Here is a 22,023-nt window from a genome sequence, read left to right as displayed (position 1 = left end):
TTTGTCGCGCATACATTTGCTTTCATTTCTTTTATATGGCTGGGCATCGCGCAAAAGGGAGCGCAGGGTAAAAAATAAAAAAAAAAAATGACAAGAAGAATCCTTGGGTTTGTCTCATTTGTGGTTTTTAAAGTTTTGACAAAATTCCAAACATCCGTTTAACTCTTGTTTTTCTGTTTTCACTGCCTTTTTTTTTTCTTTTCCATTTTTATTTCGTTGTTGTTGTCTTTGTTGTTATTGAATTTGTATCTGTAGCTGTGAGCGCACATTTTTATGATGAATGTCAAAATGCTTGGCTTTTATAAAGGTTTTGCCATTATAATGGTTGGCTGGTTTAAATGTCTGACCGACTGCCTGCTGCACATAAAAACCGAAAACCAAAACGAAAAGAAACAGATCAACGTAATATACAATCGCAAACACTTAAACACACAAGCCTAAGCACAAGCACTGCTTAAAAATATGGCACTGAAAACATTTTAAAATGAAATTAATTTTTATTTGTATGTTTTACTTAACATTAATGCAGTGAATGATTCCCTTTTGTGTAGCACTTAATATTTGTTTCTGTTGTTGTTGTTGTTGTTGTTCTTGTTGTTGTTAAAGTTGGTGTCTAGTTCCATTACGAGAAAAAAAGCGAAATTCTTTAAATCTACAAGAGACCAAGGACTCAAGCAGTACAGATAAATAAACCACGGAAATATTTTAGTGTAGTTTTAGTGTTTTTTGTTAGTAATTTTTCATTTCAACAAAGCATTTCACATTAAGTTAATAAAAAAAAAAGCAAAAGAAAAAAAATGTAAAAATAAATATAAATAAAACTAAAACAAGTGTATAAAAGTTATTAAAAAATATTTTTCTCAGTCTTGTGTACATGTGTTTTCTTTATATGTTTAAAAAGACAAATATTAAAACGTCTGAAAAGCAAAAGTTTTAATATTAAACTAGTAAAGAAATCTTTTAAGACTTGAAGCGAATCGTTACTTGATTACTGCTGATGTAGTGTTGTGTATTAACGCAGTAAGCCTCTCTTAGGCCTTGTCGTCATGTCCGATAAATCGTATGCTCTTTAAAAATATGTTGTAATCTTTTTTTCTATACGCTCATCAAATAAGGAACTCCTCCTACTTTGCTAGCATTGTTCAATTTGTTATGGGAATACCAATTGCCTGATTGGCATTGGAATCAATCCTTAAAACCTGAAGATAGGATTTATGTCCGGCGCCAAATTTCCTCTTATCTAATATTGCTTGCATAAATTTCATTTTCAGATCTAGTATAACTTTGGAAAATTTTCATATGTAAGTTTCTTAACTGTAGTCAGGGCGTATTGATTTGCAGATCTTCCCATTTTTTTTACTAAAAAAAAACATGTTAAACACGCTAAAAGAACACGTTCAATCTACTTTTCTGATCAATTTCTAGTAACTAGGGAGGCTCCAGCGCATTCAGCTTCGAGCCGGGACGGACACCGAGATCCTTAAAGACAAAGCATGAATATATATCACAGAGTCCAACCTGCTTGTGTCTGCGTTTTACATTCTTACAGACAAATTTCATACTGCGTTTGGTTTAATATAATCATAATAACGATTCGGTTACACTTCTTGCGATAATAGGGTAGACTAAGCTTGTGCGGATGTGTTTAATACGCAGAAGGACTTAAGATATATTTATCTTTAAGATATCATTATCTTTTATTATATCGATATAAGCTTGTCTGTCCTTTTGTACAACTTCTTTTCTTGTGGTCGATCTATAGGCTGCTAGTTTTGAGATACGCACGGACTTGCGTTTGTCCCAGAAGGAAAGCTATTGAAAATTCGGATTGGACCAGTTTTTCGACCACGTCCCCCATACCGCATCATTAAGAAAAGTCATAACAAGAATAGTTGCGTGGTGTTGTAGGATATTTAATGGTTGGCCGCGGTCCACTGCAGCACATATGCTTGTTGATATTCGAAAAGTAGAGATGTCGAGAAAATATTATATACACAAAGGAAGAATACATTTATAGACAATGACAAACGGTACTTTGTAATATTAGGTGAACGCTGCCGATTGTTTACAGTTTTATTCAGGTGTGGTGGGATCACACATATTTGTTACAAAAAGGAGCAAATTATTTTTGATTTGGAAAACTGAAGTGTTTGTTCTCAGTTTACAACGTAAACGTAAACATGCTTTTTGGCAGTCTCGACGCATTTCCAATACAATCATGCAAGGGTTTTCAATGAGTTTGTTAAGTTTCAGGCCGATATGTTAACTTTTGGGAACTAACCAAGTTTGCGAATTTGATACTTGGCAAGAATGTATGCACTGTATAGGGACTCTTAAGCTTCCTTTCCAAAGCTGCAAAAGCTTTCAGAAAATTAATATTCGCCCAACCTGCTGTGACGGGTTTTAAATGTATGTACATACGAGGACATACATGGACATACGAGCAAAATGGATCTCATTGCTCAAAATTTTCATTTGAAGTTCCGTTCACATGTTCAAATCTACTAAAGACAAATAATAACCGGTCGTACGTTGTATTCCAAAACTTCACGGGAACCAAGTCATTTTACATACTCCCAAAGAAAGTAATCAAGCAAATTTAGGTATAGATTAAACAAAAAAGAAAAAGTTCCTACTGTGCTGAATGTGCTGAATTTCATATATCAACGACATTGATGCTCATTGAAATATGGAAGTAAATACTTCGGGATAATCTTTCTGTGCATCAAAACAAGTATAGGCGTTAGTTTTACATACACAGGAAACAGACTAGCAATTCCGACTTTATACCTTTTGGTTTATTTACGATGTCGTAATCGTACGTCTGTAATAAATTACAAATTGCGATGTTCATGTACAGCGTGAATGAACCGTCTCTTTGTCTCTTTGCCAAATGAATTTTGAAATTTAGAAGCTTTATGGCTTTTCTTTTGGTAAATTGATTCATATGATCTTCCTTGACATGGACTTTGATAATTTTTTAAAGATCCACGAGAGAGAGAGAGATAGATAGATAGATAGCAGTGCCAACAACTTGAGTTGAATATACGGTCAGAATTTCGGAAGAGAGCTAGAGTTTTATGGTCATCATTTAGCAGAGGATTTAGAACAATTGTCACACGAAATACCTTCAACATCCTCAACGACGGGAAATGTATTTGTGTTGTTACACGCGTATAATAGTTACATTAGTAATAATAAAAAAGTAGTCACGGTTTTTAACATGCCTCTAGCTAAATAGCACTAGATTCACATAAATTCTATCATAAAATAGACGGATTCAAGATTAATCAATCAAAAATTTCCTCTTTTCCTGTCTTTGCGCTTAAATAATTTTAATGCGTCGTTTTGTTTTTCCATTACAGATGTATTTCTCTTCGGAATATTTGTAATGATTTTATGTAAAACGACCATAAACGACAGCGCGAGAAAGAAGATTTAAAGTAAAAATAAAAAGAAACGTTTTCTTTTACTTGCGAGCCACCACCATCATCATTAAGATAAAAATTTTAGGTTTTCGGTATTAAATGGCAAAGAAACCAAACGAACCGAACACACACATAAATAATGAGGAATCAAAGTGAAAACATAAAAAAAATGTTGTGGCTTTCGCAGACGAAATTAAAATGAAACTAATTTACAGTGCTTATCGTTTGACGAACAACAACACTAATGGCTGCAAATCACATAAAGCGACAACAGCAACAACGACACCATCCACGGAAAACAAATATGTATATAAAATGACGTAAATAAAACAAAAATAAAAGCAAAAAACAACAACAACAACAACAACAAAAACGTAAAGCAAAAAGAAAATGCATAACAAAGAATTACGTCAAAATTAATACAAACACTACGAAGTAAATAAAGCTAAGCGAGGTAAGAAATAAGAAAAAAAAAAAAAAAAAAAACGAAGAAAAAACAAATCGCAAAAACTAAAAAACTTGGAAACAAATTGAAATTGTAAGTAAAAACATTTAGAACTAGGCAGGCGGCAGCGCTTTTGTTCAAAAGCCCAGCGAAGAATATATATATATATATACAGCAATAATATAAAACCACCAGCAAAGAGTAAAAAGTACGCGTAAACTTACTTTGCCAGTGTATGCATATATACGTAGATACATACATCCACATAGAATATGATGATGACGTTTTGCAGACAAGTGAGAAATTTGCCTGCAGAAGAACAACCAAAAAAATATCAACAACATCAACGACATTCTCGCAATCGTTCGAAAAAAACAACAGATAGAACTTTTATGAAAAGTTATGTTGAAGGAGAAGAAGAAAGGGTTGAATACTTTTTTGATTTTTTTTCGAATGTTGTTGATGATGTTGCTGCTGTTATAGCTGCAGCTGCGCCACAAATAGTTGGTACCACAGGCATGACAAATCAACTCAATATTGAGGATGTGGTTACGCGAAAAGCACCATTTTGTGTAAGTAGTGTTGTAAACAACGCAACCAACAACCGGACGGCAAGTCGACATGGAACGACGTGTGGTGGCAGTGATAATGATGACAAAAACGACAACGGCATTTGCAGTCGAAGAGGTAAAAGAAAAGCTTTTTACCTCAAATCGTATTTTAATAGACGGGATGAAAAGAAAGAAGAAGAAGAACATATTTTAGCACAAATACAGTTAAAAAGACGGCCTTTTGAACGAATAACACCATTAGCGAGATATGCGTTAGCTATGCTCATTTGTTTACTGGCTGTGTTATCAATGGCGGTGACAGTTGTTGCGTCGTCGTCCGCACAAAGTGTTAGTACGAGTTTATACGGTTCACCCGGTCCAGGGCCAGGCAGGTTTGTATACACCTCTGCCTTTCCTCGGCGACGCACAGCAGATGCATCTGGTCAAATGCAATCGCGAGCAGTAGATACACGTGTCCAATTTGAAGTTCTCGAAGGTCAGCCTCGTGGCACTGTAGTTGGTTTTATACCCACTAGACCTGACTTTACTTATCGCTTTAATGAACCGCCGCGAGAATTTACATTGGATCAGATAACCGGGGAAATTAAAACCAACATGATATTGGACCGTGAGGGTATGCGCGAACGTTACGATTTAGTTGTCTTATCCTCCCAACCAACATATCCTATTGAAGTACGCATCACCGTCTTGGATGTTAACGATAATGCTCCTGAATTTCCAGAGGCCAGTATAGCAGTTACATTTTCAGAAAGTGCTGCTAAAGGCACTCGTTGTTTGCTAGACGCGGCGACAGATTTTGACGTGGGCCTTAATAGCATTAGCAATGATTATCGAATTGTAGAGGGAAATTTGGATGAGAAATTCCGTTTGGTTGTAACTACCAATCCAAGTAGCGAAGTCTCTTATCTACATTTGGAGACGACGGGCGATTTAGATCGTGAATCTCGTAGTTTTTACACATTGAACATTTCCGCCAGAGATGGCGGCTCACCACCAAGATATGGTTTCTTGCAAGTGAATGTATCGATAGTCGACGTCAACGATAACCCACCGATATTCGATCAAAGTGATTATATAGTTTCTCTAAATGAATCTGTTCCTCCAGGCACCGCAGTACTGCAAGTCATGGCTACAGATAAAGACTTAGGCGATAATAGTAAAGTTACATATTTTCTGGCAGAGACTGAAACTCAATTCACAGTCGATCCAGAAATGGGAGTTATTTCAACTACCGAACATTTAAACTGTCCTCAGCAAACTTGCCCAGCCCTCTCAAAACCGGGTAATTCCTGCCCTAAAAGCTGTGTATTTACAGTGTTTGCTCGAGACCATGGTTCACCCCGCCAAAATGGCAGGGCCTACGTTACAGTGAACTTAGTGGATACAAATGATCACGACCCTGTTATCAGATTTCAATATTTCCCTTCTACTGGCTCCTTTGCCACAGTCGACGAAAATGCTGTTAATGGTAGTGTAGTAGCTGCGGTGTCTGTCGAAGATATGGATGAGGGCTTGAATGGTGAGACTAGTATACAAATAGTGTCTGGCAACGAATTGGGTCATTTTCGCTTAGAAAAAACTCCTTCCTTTGATATTGTAAGAGTCAATGGCGTTTTAGATCGTGAAGAAATCGGAAAATATAATTTGACCGTAATAGCCTCTGATAAGGGCTCTCCTTCGCGTACCGTTACCGCTTACTTAATAATTCACGTTAATGATGTTAATGATCATGAACCAGTGTTCGAAAAATCTGAATATTCTGCTGTTCTCAGTGAATTAGCTCCTTCTGGATCCTACGTGGCTTCTATAACAGCTAGCGACGAAGACACTGGAGTGAATGCGAAAATTTTTTATGATTTTGTATCAGGAAATAATAATAAATGGTTTATAATTAATTCTCAAAGTGGTTTAATCACCACTCAGGCGGAACTTGATCGAGAAATTGAAGGTAGCGTTGAATTGAGTATATCCGCACGTGATGGTGGGCCAAATCCTAAATGGGCCTACACAACCCTTAAAGTAACTATATTGGATGAGAATGATGAGACGCCGCAATTTACACAGCAGCATATTAATGTTAGTCTTAGTGAAGCTACTCCCCCGCAAACACTTATTGCCATGTTGACGGCGTCTGATCACGATCAAGGAACCAATGGCTCAGTAACGTACTCACTGTCCTCTTCGGTGCAACGAAAATATCCCGAACAATTCACTTTGGATTCGCTAACCGGTCAATTAACAACGCGACGTGTTTTGGATCGCGAGACGCAGTCAAAATATGAAATTCTAGTGATTGCGCGTGATCAAGGTGCTCCACCGCTGTCATCAACGGCTACTGTTTATCTGCAGGTAGAAGATGTCAATGATAATAGCCCGGTATTCTATCCCAATCAATATTTTCATGCGTTGGCGATCAATAGTGCAACAAGCACCAGCGATGACAATAATAACAACAACGGCCATAATAGCAAAAGCCACAACAACAATCATAACAACAACAAAGTTGCTTATAATACCCTATTGAAAGTCACTGCTACTGATCGTGATGAGGGCGATAATGCCTTAATTACCTATACTTTGGAGTCAGGTGGTGATGGTCTTTTTGTTATTGACTCATGGACTGGTGCCATTACTGTGCACACTAGCGGAGGTGGTGACATTAGTCGTCAGTTAAGTAAACCTTTGTACAAACTACACATATCGGCCAAGGATCGTGGTGAACGACGCAGTGAACAAGATGCAATTGTTGAGATAATGTTGCAAAGTAAGCTGGAATCACTTGAATTTGACTCATATACTCAAGCTTATGAGTTTCAAATTGTCGAAGATCATGGTACAACTGCACAGCAGCAGCAACAGCAGCAGCAGCAGCCAACACAAACACAACAAACGCTGTTAGTACCATCACAACTGGGACGTGAAGTGGGTCGTGTTCAAGTTAAACAGCAACCACCACAGCAGCAACGACAGCAATTGCCAGCTTCTATGAATGTAGAATATGCCATCGTATATGGTGATGCTGATGAGAATTTTGCCATTGATAAACGTACCGGACTTATTACTACTGCCAAGTTTATTGATCGTGAACAAATGCCACAGTACCAATTGGAGGTAGTTGCGCGCAAAGGACTTGCATATGGCAAGTGCTTGGTGCATGTGTCAATCGCAGATTTTAACGATAATGCACCCATATTTGTGCAAGATCGTGATGATGAGATTCTGTTGGCTGAAAACGCGGCTGTCGGTCAAGAGGTTTACCTATCACGAGCACGTGATCGCGATTCGGGCAACAACAGTCGTGTTACCTACACACTCACCTACAATCCGGACATGTTGTTTCGTGTTGGGCCTTCCACAGGCGTTGTTTACTTACAAAGATCAGTGCGTGCAGAGGCTGGTTCTGTTTTGCAAGTTGAACTATCAGCCACTGATGGTGGGAAGCCAGCTTTATCCTCAAAACATATCATCGCTGTGGCAATTAAAGATGTAAACGATCATACACCTGTATTCGATCGTACTTCGTATGAAACTTCATTGCCGGAATCAACGCGTGTAAATGAACGTTTCTTTTCAGTGGCAGCCCACGACAGCGACATTGGCTTAAATGGTATTTTATCCTACGAAATAATAGAAGGTAACGTGGCTCAACAGTTCGGCATATTCCCCGATGGCTATTTATACGTAAAAGCCGCTTTGGATCGTGAAGAACGCGATTACTACGCTTTAACAGTTAAATGTCAAGACTCTGGCGAATCGCAACGCACAGCCGTAGTGCCAGTGGTCATACATATAATAGATGAAAATGATAATGCTCCTCAATTTAATAATAACAGTTTTTCCTTTGCTATAGCGGAAAATGAACCAATTGATTCATTTGTAGGTAAATTAACGGCCGCAGATCGCGATATAGGTCGTAACGCGGAACTTATTTACACTTTGTCTTCTACAACTAAAGATTTTACCATAGATTCTCGTAATGGTTTCATCAAGACATTGCATCCGTTTGATCGTGAAGAATTAATACAGAGAATACAGGCTTCCCCATTGAGTTTACAAATAGCGGGAGCACAAAATTTTATTTTATTTGAAGCCATAGTAGCTGACAACGGCAGCCCACGTTTACGAGACAAAGTGAAGGTTAAGATTATTGTTACTGACGTGAATGACAATGCACCTGAATTTGTAAGGGCTCCATATAAAGTTCAAATTTCCGAAGGGGCAAATATTGGAACTCAAATAATGCGAGTCTACACTAACGATGCTGACGAAGGCCTAAATGGTGATGTATACTACACTATTATAGATGGCAATCACGAGAATCGTTTCGCTTTAGATGATGCTACCGGACAGCTCTCGCTAAATCGACGGTTGGATCGTGAATATCAAGCTGAGTATCGATTGACAGTAATGGCTCGAGATGCTGCTATGGAAGGTCAACAGTTGAACTCGACAACAACTATAACCGTAGAGATATTGGATGAAAATGATGTAGCTCCTAAGTTCGATGAAACTCTTAATGAAATTTCGGTGTTAGAAACAACCAGCGTAGGTACTGAGCTAATGAGATTTACTGCTACAGACTCAGACTTAGGCGTGAATAGTCAAGTGTCATTTAGTTTATCAGCTGGCAATCGCAAAGATACCTTTCACATTGACACCTATACAGGCCGCTTGTATCTGCATAAGCCCGTGGACTACGAAGACATTACAATTTATAATTTAAATGTTACGGCTTCTGACGGCGGATCTCCTCATCTTTCTTCAATTGTTACATTTACGGTGCATGTGGTAGATGAAAATGATAATCCGCCCAGTTTTCCCAATACAGCTATCGTACGGCAAATTAAAGAAGGTATTGATTTGAAAACACCTATCGTTACCGTAACTGCCGAAGATCCCGATTCCGGTCTAAATGGTAAAGTCACTTATGCGATTGTAAGACAAGAGCCTGAAATAACGGGTGGCCGTCATTTTGGCATAAATACCCAAACAGGTGTTATACACACTCTTCGAGAAATCGACAGAGAGGCAATTGATACATTTCGTTTAACCGTCGCAGCCACCGATCAAGCGCAAAAACCGGAAATGCAATTATCGGCTGAGAAACTTGTTACCGTCATAGTTGAAGATATTAACGATAACGCTCCAATTTTTGTTTCAATGAATGCTGCCATTTTGCCCTCTAAAGCTCAGCAATTATTAGGACAAAATCGTGATGGTTTTATGTTAATGCAAGTGCAAGCTTTGGATGCCGATTCTTCAAGCAACGGTATAGTAACATATGAAATGGTTAGCGGTAATATGGATTTATTTAAGTTACAACGTAATACGGGCGCAATAAGTCTTAAGAAAACGATCTCGCAACCAGAAGTGAGATATCAACTTGCATTAAAAGCTACCGACGAGGCAGTGCAAAGTGAACGTAAAAGCTCGGATGCTTATATAACAATTATTGCAACGGGTGCGCCGGGCACTGCAGGTCCGGTATTTGATCAACGCGAGCAAAGTGGTTCAGTATACGAGAATGAACCGATCGGTACTAGTATTTTAACGGTTAGTGCGCGTTTAAATTCGGTTGAAATTGAATATTATGTAACAAACGTGACGGCAGTTGCAACAGCAACGGTTGCTAATAACGGGAAAGTAATGAAAAAATCGGTTGAACGTTTGTTTGATATCGATACAAAATTAGGAATATTATCAACAGCGAAGGAATTGGATCGTGAATCCGGACTTGATATCTATGAAATTGAAGTGTATGCCGTGGCCTTGGGTGGTAAGCCGAGAACTACAAGTACAAAGGTAAGAAAATTTATAAATTTATTTATTTATTTTTATTTTTATTTTTAATATATTTTGTACAAAAAACTATTTATACGAAAGTCATTAAATTCAATAGCTGAAAAACTTATGATATTTACGACGATGACTGAACATTTACAATCATAACTACAATGACGAAAATTTACAATCTCACAGAAGTGGCATAAAAAACGCGACACTTACCAACACCAACACGATATATGTATATATGTATAGAAACAACATATAGGAAACAGAGCGCAAAGTAAATGCATTGAAGCATTGAGTTGTACGCAACATCGGCAAAGAAGTCAAAAAAAAAAAAAAACTCACATTATACCATACATTTGTTACCGTCATAATATAAGCGTGGAGACGTGGTTAAGGTTGGTAGTCGTAGAGCTTATAAGCGTATATGTATAAAATCATATGTTTGCTACGATCGTATTTGTACTATTCTGTTCGCTGTTCTATTCTATATGTGTATGTATAGTAGTTATAGTTGCATATAATTTTTTGTAGCAGTTGTTCTTGTAATTTCTTGTTGTTCTTATTGCTATTGCTATTAGTATGATGTTGACGATGATGGTGTTGGTGTTAATGGTTTGACCAAAGGTATGTTATATGCGCACTATATTGTCGTAATGTTTATGTTGATTGCCGCGAAATTTGATAAGAGAGAGAAAAAAGCAAGATTTCAAAAAAAAAAAATAAAAAAAATAAAAATAAAAACAGAAATGAATAATAAAAAAAAAAAAAAATAAAAAAACAAAAAACCGACAATATGTGCCCACGTCGAGTATGTAAGAAAAACATGCTGGCTTTGCGTAAATTTTCTTGAAGTGCTTGGTTTTTTTTCAACTGTACTTGGAATGATGTTAAGTGCTGCAATAGTATCAAGCATCGTTATAATTGTTGAAAATGTGCGAGGATTTTTACGTCATAATTTAAATCTTATTATATAAGGCGTAAAGATTTGCATAATGGGGATTAAAGAAGAACTATTTAATTTCCTTTAACGTTTTTATGAGGCGATTGCTACCAACCAAATTGTTAAATCTTAGCATTAGATTTTCTTTTGCTTAGCAATTCGAAAAAAAGAGAGATACGACAAATCAGCACTTCAAGCTTTGTGTATACACGTGTATATAAGTTTTTACTTATGTTATTATGGTTGTTGTGTAATCAATTATTTTAGTGTTCAAAGCCAGAAATTTAATGGCTATAAAACATTCACTTAAATACTAAAGAAAGAAACAAAGAACAAAAAAAAAAAAAAAAAAAAAGGAAAGAAAGATTTTAAAAGTACATAGACTGACTGCTCCATACTTAAACATCCGATAATAACATAAAAAGAAAAATATCTTTAAAAAATAAAAATAAAAAAATATTAATAAAATAAACCTTCTATCTGAAGAGAATAAAAAAAAAAAAAAAAAAAAAAAAAATTAAACTTAAACGAATTTCTCATTATGACAAGGATTTACATTCTGCACGGTATGTGGTAAATTAAAATGAGTAGAGAAGAAAAAACGAGACATAACAGAGTTCTCCGAATTTTTATGTATCTTCTCTTATGCATTCCCCTTTACAAAAGAAGACGATGACGATTGAATCTAACCATAAACCAACTTGATATTTTGCATAAAGTTATTGTATGCACGCACTGCCCGAGGATATATTAAATTTGTGACTCTATACGAAACATAACTAAATACATAAGGGTTTGCTATTTTTTTATTTATGAGCAACGACTTATTGGCATATCCACGGTGCCGTTATGAATCTTAAAAGGGATGAAACTATTTCTATTCTATTGAATTATAAGTGAATGCGTATGGAATTTTTCATAGGTAATTTCTTTTAAAGTTTCCCTAGAGCGCGATGACAAGTTAAAATTGTTTGACTGTTTCCAACTTTTTTCGAACAACAGCAGTTTTCCCCTTACTTGACATCGTTGCATTACGAAATTATCTTAGGTTCATCCGTGTCCCGTTCAGGATGCTTCCTTAGCTTTATTCATTAAATGGTGAATATTTGTTTTTCATGGCTTATTATTTCTAATTGAAAATTTTAGTACGTTTGAGATTTTCATAAAATGGTTTTCTGGCATTGAAATGCTTCTATTAATCGAATTGTCACTTGAAAAGTTTGCTTGGCAGAGTTTGTTTTATGGAAAATGACGTAGTTTTAGTCACATTAGTTTCAATATACTTGTTGCCATTGACGACCTAAGACGTGAAATAGCGTTTATTATTTATTAAAGATCATCAAATGGAAGAAGTCAGGTCGTTTTCTCTTATTTTTTTAAACGATTCGTCCAAAATTGGTTTATTTCTTCAAAGTCTTTATACTCTACGCCACTTGTAGTATAAGCAACACCCACAAGGACGTGGGGATGTAAGACTCACCTTTTATTACATCGAACGATTGAGATAGACGGACAGACGAACAGACAAGCTTCAATCGATCCTGACTTATTTTCGGACCTAGTTTCTGAACCATTTTTTGAATCAATCTAAGCTTGTCTGTCCGCCTGTTAGATAGGTTGTGTAATTTTTAATATATTTTAAGGAAGGATGAACCCGCTCAAAAATAATTCGTGTCGGATCACACAATCATAACTATATTGAACGAAGTGGTGTAGGATATTTAATGGTGGGCAACATCCCGCTGTAGCGTTTCCACTTGTCTATTTTTAACTTTTTTTGCATCCATTTTTACTTATGGCTTATGTCTTGCTTATTCTTAATGTTAGAGCCAAAGTTGTGTAGTTTTTAATGGTTTAATATAAACACAAATAAAACTTTTATGGTTTATTTTTATGACATATTTTAGGATTTTCTCTTCAATTTTTGTAATCTATGAAAGTTCATCTAATACATATCTTTTATGGTAGTGTCAATTTGAATAAGTAAAAAAGCTATATTCAATTTTAGAGCCGAATCAACTTAGTCGTAGATGCGAATCGCTAAACTTTGTATTGTATTTGAAAAATGATTTATGAGAATACTTTTCATTAAAAACTATTGGATTTTTCGGAAGAATGACTGAACATATCATTTTAACAAATCATTTTAAAATTGCGTATCTTAGTTAAACTTACGACATTATTCATAATTACAAAAAGCGATAAACATTCAACATACACACATACCCCTCTACGTAAAAGTAATTTAAAAAAAAAAAAGAGTCAATTTTCACAAATTTCTTTTTAATGAAATTTCCTAATTATTTTATCGGAATTTAATGTTCAGTCAGTTCAAGAATGCATTTAAAAGTTCATTGCAAACGAAACAGAGGCGAAATTTACACATACATATATTGACGTCAACAAGTCAACGACTCCGTTAAATGCGCATATTCTAAGACAGCATGAGGTTTCGTATGGATTTAACAATGTCTGTCCGTTTGTCCATCTGTTGTTACAATCATTAAAATCGTATAATTAATGTTGAAAGTTGGGCTATGATTATCTCTGTTTTTAAAGCTTGAAAAGAGGAAGATTTTGCTTGAAAGATGCTCGAAAAATACAAAAAGAAACTTTCGAAAATATTTTTGCTTATAACTTAAGATGAGAGGAGCATTGCGTATATAAACTCGTGATTTTTATCTACACATTAGAGGCATGGAAAATTTGAAATTTCTTTTTTGGGTTAAGACGGTATCTCTCTCTCTATCCATTTCTTCCTCTATTCGTCAGCCCACTCATCTGTTCGTCCAACACTTTGTCTGTTTTCGAAAGTTTTCGTACAACAGGAAAATTGATTTTGTTTTCCTTTTTTATTGTTCCCAACCCAAGTCGGAAAAATTTTGCTGAAGTTAACTTATTGCATGACCTATTAAATAGTACGTCAGCATATTTTAATGATAATTCAATTCCCTCAGTCTTATTTTACTCTTCATGACCCTTAAAAAAATTGCCATTTCTTCAGCCATCCCTCCGCTGGTGATTCCTCTTTTATGAGCACTATCTCCTTGAGCCCATGGGACCTACATAAACTCATGCTTACGATATCTACATGCATTTAACTTCGATTTTAGCAAATTTCTACAAAAATTTCCGAAACCGAATCCGTATGTATCTCCTCGCGTTAGCCGTATTATTCTAAATGCCGAAACCTTTCCAATATTCGAAGTCAAGCCTTCTAGTCACGTCGGAGCTTCTAATCCTATAGACTTCTTGAAAGTAATTGTAGGAATATATAAATTTATTAAAGCGACTAGAATAAACATCTGGTCTATCCTTCTCAGAAGAAAAAGGCCGATAGCCTTGCTTGTTAGTAATCATCGTATTTTTTAGTCCTACAATTTATTTCTTTGATCTAAATAGATTATGATAACAATAAGAATATAATGCAATGTCAAACTATAAGAGAATTTCAGTTCGATTTTCGACCAATTTTTTTTAGGCGTGCGCTCTGAGGAAACAACAGTGCGCAATAGTTCTTTCATCATAAACCCCTACAATATCTAAATATTTTGTAACTAGATACATTGGCCTACGGCTTTATAGTTCTGAATAATAATAAAATAAAAATAAAATAAATTTAATAATAATAAAACGATGCCGAGTAGCTTCAACAAAAACGAAATGAAAAACATGAAAGAATGTTTCTAGAAAGAACCTCTTTTCTAGGGATAAATATTTTTTAAGAGGCCTTTCATAACCGCAACTGTGTCGTTCGTCCATATTTTGCAATGACAAAGTCATCCAAAACAACAAGTTCAAATGTACCCTTTTTTCAACTAAAGTTTCGTTACAAAAAGATTATAAAAAAACATAGATGAATAGTTAATAAGAGTTTAAAAATATTTCTTTGTATAATTATTTTGGCATTAGCTTTTCACTTGTACCCTCCAAGTAGTCAACATGTTACGGTTTAATAATTTCATGTTTCGTGGAAGTACTTGTAATGGTATACTCGTGGGCGAGCAATGCGGAAGCATAAAATATTATGTTCCAACACCTTTGTGATGAAATTCACTTTAATTGTGAAATTCGCTTACGAATGTATTACGAAATCGAAATACAAATTGAATTAAGAGCATATCACACGTATAGTTTTAATGGCGATCATTTCTATTTATGCGAAGTTTGCATAACATTCTGCATATTTGTCAAATAAAGTAATCCTGAGATTGTTTATTAAGAATATGATAATTACTTCATGATATGCAAACAAGTTAGGTTAAGGAAGCAATAATTGTACAGTGTAATCCTCAAACAATCGCATGAGAGTAATATAAAACCATGGCGTCTTTCAATCTTCAATCACCAAAGAATGACGGGTATATTCATTTTGTCAAAACGTTTGCAAAGCTCAGAAAGAAGCTTCAGAGGCTCATTGAAGTATATACATTCATGATGTAAGCAAGTTTGTCTGTCCGCTTGAGTAATGTCAATTGTAACTATTCTACTGGACTCAAAAATGAAACTCCCGGCTGTACATTTGAAGGAAATATTGAAAGTTCTTGCACGCGGTTTGGTATTGAGAATGGGCCAAGTCGGTCGAAGGATGCGACTACGGCATCGTATAAAGCACCTCTATTTTTGAAAAACAGAAAAAAAAAATTCTTTTCACTCAGTACTCATAAATTGCTGCAGATAAATCTACAAAAGTTTGAATCTACATTCTATCGGCGATCCTATAGGATTTGTACAAAAAAGGATAAAGTTTATCCACCCGATATTGCGATTAATTTTTTTTTTCAATACCTTCACAATGCATAAAAGTCAACTTGAAAAACTCCATAAAGTATATAAACTCTTGACCAGTTTCAAATTCGGAATGCACCTAAGCGTGTCCGTCTATTCTTTCCTTCATCTGGCCATCTAACCATTTTTGTAGTAAACATTCTCATGTTCGCAAAAGTCAAGATATCGCCTGCAAATATCCAAAGGACAGGGGAAATAACTTAAATCGGTTAAACGAGATGCCTACAGAGCCCAACAAGTCTACGCATTAAAAGCTATGAGCACCTCTCCTTTTCGTGCTTTCTACTTGTTACTCGTCAAGTGTTAAACATGCACGACATAAATTTTGTTTTGAAAATAGAAAAATTCAACTACGCTCATCCAATAGTATAGACTATGAAAATTTAGTTCTGTTCCTTTCGTTTAGTAGTTTCGGTCAAAACTGAAAATAATTTGCTTACTTGTTGATTGATCAGTTAATTTATTTATCCAACTACAAACCAATATTTTTCAGCTAATACACAATATTTTAAAACTATAGAGCATGTAAAGTACAAGTACGAGTAAGGCTTTGGTTATAGCTATAGTGAGTGCCCTCTCGGTGCAGGCATAACATTTACCGATTGCAAGGACACTCGTTAGACTACGACCTCCACTTCTCCGTCTCTTTCCATTTCCTTCGTTCTTTCTGAGCGTCGTTGTGTCATACGAATAGCAGACATCATCTGTATATGTATGGGTTGCATAATGACAGTAAGAATAATTAAAGCAAAGGAAACCTCTACAGTCTGTTCAAATTAAGCGTGTGGACAGGTTGTTAATAAAACATCTGCAGGACAGTGCTCTTAATGACATTAAGAGAATCCTGCGATGGATCAAACAAAGAAAAATTATTGTTTCACAAGCCATTGAAAGAATGTCACTTGTGCGCACAATATGGTAAAGTCCAGCTAAGCAATAGAAGTGGATGGGTATGTGCCCAATCGATAAAGATTACGCCCTTTACCTGACTGAGCACTGAGTACATAGTTACTACATGTAGTGGTCAAATTGCATTGAGATTTTAACACGTAAACACCGGCTTGGTAGCTGAGATCCTTACCTACTCGGCTCTTCCGAGATATGAATAAGGTATAATGCGACAAGTGGTCATAAAAATGGCCTGATCTAATCCATTTGTACCGAAGCTGCTCGTTGCGCCAAAACAAGTTTTTATACCAGACAGATGGACAGATCGATTAAATTGATTCCAAAAGTGCTTTTAAAGCCATTGATATAATGAAAAGTGACGCCATCTTATAAGCCCCGTTATATACATTCGCACAAGGTCAGTATACCCTGCTGGTATTATTGTATAAAAAAAAAGTAACAAAAACAAATTGAAGCCGAAGATGCAAGCGTAGTGTACGGATCCAAGTCGAATATAACTTGATTGTTGTTCGGCATTTTGTCGAAATTAATTAAGTTGTTTTATTGCTTAACAGTATCGCACTCCATTTCATTAACTGAAGCCTGAAGGAGTTTTATTGATTTTGTTGTCTTTTTTCTTGCAATTATTCCCCATTAAACAGAGAATACGTGTACAAGTTACTTGAATTGATTTAATTTTGAAAATATTTTTTCATTATTTTGTTATTATTTACGTACTGAAATGTGGGAAATGAACTGAAAAATAATTAAAACGCAATTTATTTTAATGCTTACATTAACGTAAACAAACAATTATATTTAAAATTTAATGACCAAAGAAACAAAAATATTCATTTTTATGCACGCGAACACTGAGACAAGTGTTAAATTATTCCGCCAAATATTTGTAAATGTTGAAAATTGTTGATATTCACATGATTTTTCATATTTTCCAGTTTCTAGCAGAAGTGGTGCATGGTTCGTATTTATTTATTTTTTTCATTTTTCAGATTTGAAACCTGTTGTCGGTTATTTTGTTTTTTTATTTAGCAGGGTGGTGTTTGATTGATAACCGTTGAAAAACAGTTGTTAACGTTAAATGTTTAATGTCTACTTGCTAAAATATAATATTTTCTTAGAGTCGTGTTAGACACGTTTTCTAGTTTGCAGATGTCTGTGTGAGCAACTTGTATTTTTACATCCATCAAAGAAGCAAGTTACCGATGTGTCTCTCAAATTCTATATTTATAGTTTGGCAGCGGAAAGTGCAAAGTCATCCGTGATCAGTATAAGATTATAGAATGATTTTTCAATGTCCTTCCGTCCGTGTGCAGTGTGTTGGAACTCTCACTATCGGGAAAGTTGAAATGGAAAGCTGCAATTTAACATACATATCTCTAGCTTAGAAATAAATATTAATTAAACATGATTTTATAATGAATACGAACCGTATGAACAAAATCATGCAAATAATAAAAATTTAAATCAAATTTTTTTTTTAAGAAATTAATTTCAATAAGGTTTGGTATAAAATGCTATACAGAAATAAGCTTGGTTTGCCCACAAACACACCTAAAATTATTAACAAGCAAAAAAACTAGAATGGGATATGTACGGTAACTAAATACCCTACAACGCCTACACACAGTTGTAGATACATCGACTTCCAGAAGAAGATGTTGTTCGGGAAGCGGTCGAAAAAGCGGTCCATTCTAAAGCATTTTTAATAGTGCTCGTCCTGCGACTAAAACATTTTTTCACAATATTTCAAAAATCGCGACGTTCAGCTTGAATAAAAGAAAATAACAAAACGGACATACACACAAACAAACTCAGAATCACTTCCTAAATCGATCGGTACAATAAAAAAGGGATCAACTTCAACTTCTTCTAGGTGTTGCATACTTCCACACAAACTTAAGACACCCTTATATCGCAAGTGCTGTAGGGAATAACAGATTAAAACAAAAAGCTTTCAAGGTCTACTCGTAACAAATATGTGATCTAGAAAAAATTAATCGCTTAACCAATGCGACTAAAATGAAAAAAAAAATATTTGAATTTTGCCTTGATACTGTGCACATTCAAGATTCCGGAGCCCTGAGGTGGTTATAACACTTCCATTTGCCTTGTTTTAGTTTTATTTTGTCTCTAGATATAATAGTTGTTTGTTTCTAAAATTTGTTGGACGTGAAGTGGAGCCAAAGCTAATTGATATTAATTTTGACAATTTTTTTTTTCTTTTTGTTTTCCTTCAAACATCTGAACAGAGGAGAGTGTGGGCTTTTATTTAGCCATTTTAATTGGGAGTCGTTTAAGTGGCTCAAGGCAGCTTATGTATTTGTTTACGTATGTACATATACAAGTTTATTTAATTTTATATTCCGTAAATGATGTATTTACTCTTTCATAATATTTATGGGAGCACTTCAAATATGATACTGAATGTTATGAGGATCTAAACTGGTTGGAGCCTTTAATTCTATTAATTTTACTTCTTCTAAGTTGTTAAGTTAGCGTTACTAAGCACGGCGCATGGGTCAAACCTTCTTGTTTACATCAATTTTAGTAAAATCTTTGTAAAAATTATGTTCTTACTCTTATGGCGGATCTTTAAAGGTGCGTTTTAATTCTCACTCAATCTGTCCAGCTTCCTGTTATGGCAAGAGTCCTCTTATGCAATTACTTGGAACATTATTTTTCCACACACATTCATGCTCTTCCATTCGCTAGTAAATCATCACCTATCTTAATGTATGTGGATGATGACAAAGTATTCTTCTCCTTACTACAGTTGATTACTACAGTTTGATTCGAATAGTTTGGTTACATGGTTCTCTTTAAATCTCAAGACATTTGACGAAAAAAAAAAAAAATTGTAACAAAGTCACGTTTTCCAGGCGAAAATCGTCCATAATTCAATGCTTTATCGTCGATTAGCCATTCATCATGAAAAGAGATAAGTTATAAGGGAACTTCGTATACCTATAACGCAATAATAAACACAGTGTAATTGCATTTCTTTAAGGGAAAAATATCGTGCATTGGAACCTTATAACGTAATATTAAATCGGGAGAGAATTTCGGTTTGTTTGCTTTGAAATGCTAATCAATTCTCATTAAAAACTACGAAAAGGAAAAAAAGAAACCAAAAAATGCCGGCACATTATATATAACGATAATGGTGTGGAACCAAATACTGAATTTAAAATAAGCTCTATATTTGGACATTGTAAGAAGTAAGAGTTTCCCTGTGCGAATCGCTGGTAACATGTAACCAAGTCAATCTCTTTTTGAAGAAATTGATAAGGAACGTTGGAAAACGGGTCACCGTATGACAACAATGTGCGAAAAAGATCGATGGTGGGATCCAAACATGGTGTGATGAATTATGCAAGCTATTTTGCATAATTATTTTTGCGATAAGAAACCGACACGAGAAACAACGAAATTTATCAAACTTGTGTATAATATTTTGCCAATTTTATATTTGCTTATAACATGTTTGCATTGCTGGTTATTCAACGACTACTTATGTATATGCATGCGCAACTATGTGTCAAAGAGGAAGACAACTTACAAATAACGCAATACTAGGTGTCTAACATAAAGTTTGCACGAACCAACGTAGACATTAACGCCACCAACATACTACGCCCGTTGAAAGGCCTTTCAACCAGGAATATCATCGACAATAAACAAAACCCCCAATGGCTGTCCCATTTTGGCAACAAATAATATAGTCACTCGATCCAAGTGCCACTAGCGGAATGACAAGACTTCACCCTTTACTTGAACTAAATGGTTAGTGGGGATAGGGGTAGCGATGCGCGATTTCGAACGTTCTTGCAAAAGAGAGAGAGAGAGAGAGAGAGAGAGAGAGAGAGAGAGAGAGAGAGAAAGAAATATAATTTAAGTTTTTTCCCAAAGGCTCGTTGCATGTTGGCAACTCTCTGCCATCAACTCAATAGTTTTCAATTCATTAAATATTAATCGGACTAGTAAAATACAAGCACACAACTTTTGATAAGTGACATTTGTTTTTGGCCCACCGCAGTAATCACAATATAAAAGAGCTGCAATAATTCAAAATACACGATACATGGCGCAGCCTGAAAGTGTAAGTTAATGGCTATGATGAGTTGATTTCGAAGAGAATCGTGACTGACGATTAATTTCACTTTTTACTATCTACAACTAATACAATTAAAACGGTGCAATTAAATTAAAACATTCAGAAATGATCAATGAAACCATAGGATAAAATGTTTGGCAAGTATTTGAGAGGGCTTGGATGGGAAATTTCTTTTGAATTCATAGCATAGTGTGAACCTTGTCTCGTCCTACTATTATTACTTTTGCTCCCTACACGACTATGCAAATGATGTTAAGTTGATTTCCAAATAGGCTCAGTTTCCCAAGGGGAAATTTCTCAATTTCGAGAGCGTTGGGGTAATGGTTGCGCCAAAAAGATGACACAAACCTTATCGATTAAAATTTCGCATATTTGGTTTAATAAATTTCATTGGAAGCATTGGAAACATCTACTCAATTATGAGGGGCAAAAAAAAGTACAAAATTTGTTCCTTCATGTAATATAAACGATGAGATGTTTCGAATTAAAAGGTGAGGCAAAACAAAGTCATTTACTGTTCGTCCTTTTGTAACCTTTAAGATTACTTTGTATCTCTTAGTAATTTGTATAAAGAAATCTTTACCGGTTTCGATTAAAATCCAACTAATAATGAACTTTTATTTGACTTTATCAGAAAATACTTTCGGAAACATCTGCTATACGATTACAAACGATGTCAAGTCATTTGTCATTTTTCGCTTGATCTCTTTTGCATTTACTGGCTGATTGCTTTGTTTGTACGATATATGGTTTCTGTGTTTGTCATTGATTATAATTTTGATTGCTTAAAATTTATACTTTATTACGAAATCATTTATTTGAATGGCGCTGTGCAGAAGAAGTTACGTTTGCTGTCTTCTTAAAGATTCTTTCAAACGTTCTGTATGTAAATGTAATATACTTTCAAGTCACTCACTCATTTTATATATCTTTTTCGTGAATTCGACTTCTCTTTCCTTCTTTCTTAACATTATCGTACACTCCCTATGTCTTTCCACCACCATCATATCGCTTTCTATACTCTCTTTGTCTTG

General features: G+C 35.2%; 1 protein-coding gene across 2 annotated transcripts in view; it reads left to right on the top strand.

Annotated features, from left to right (window-relative positions):
- The first annotated feature begins 3,902 nt into the window (after nt 1-3,902).
- LOC119635240 (cadherin-related tumor suppressor-like) overlaps nt 3,903-22,023 on the top strand; it is a 117,190-nt gene continuing 99,069 nt past the window's right edge. For both annotated transcript variants that reach the window (XM_038029921.1, XM_038029922.1), the window contains exon 1: nt 3,903-10,247. In XM_038029921.1, coding sequence (XP_037885849.1) covers nt 4,146-10,247 — 6,102 coding nt within the window. In that variant the 5' untranslated portion in view covers nt 3,903-4,145. The remainder of the gene's footprint in view (nt 10,248-22,023) is intronic.

Source organism: Glossina fuscipes, unplaced genomic scaffold (assembly GCF_014805625.2).
Source record: "Glossina fuscipes isolate IAEA_lab_2018 unplaced genomic scaffold, Yale_Gfus_2 26, whole genome shotgun sequence".
Classification (NCBI taxonomy): Eukaryota; Metazoa; Arthropoda; class Insecta; order Diptera; family Glossinidae; genus Glossina; species Glossina fuscipes.
The sequence above is the reverse complement of the archived record's forward strand: the minus strand, read 5'-3'. Positions and strand labels throughout refer to the sequence as shown.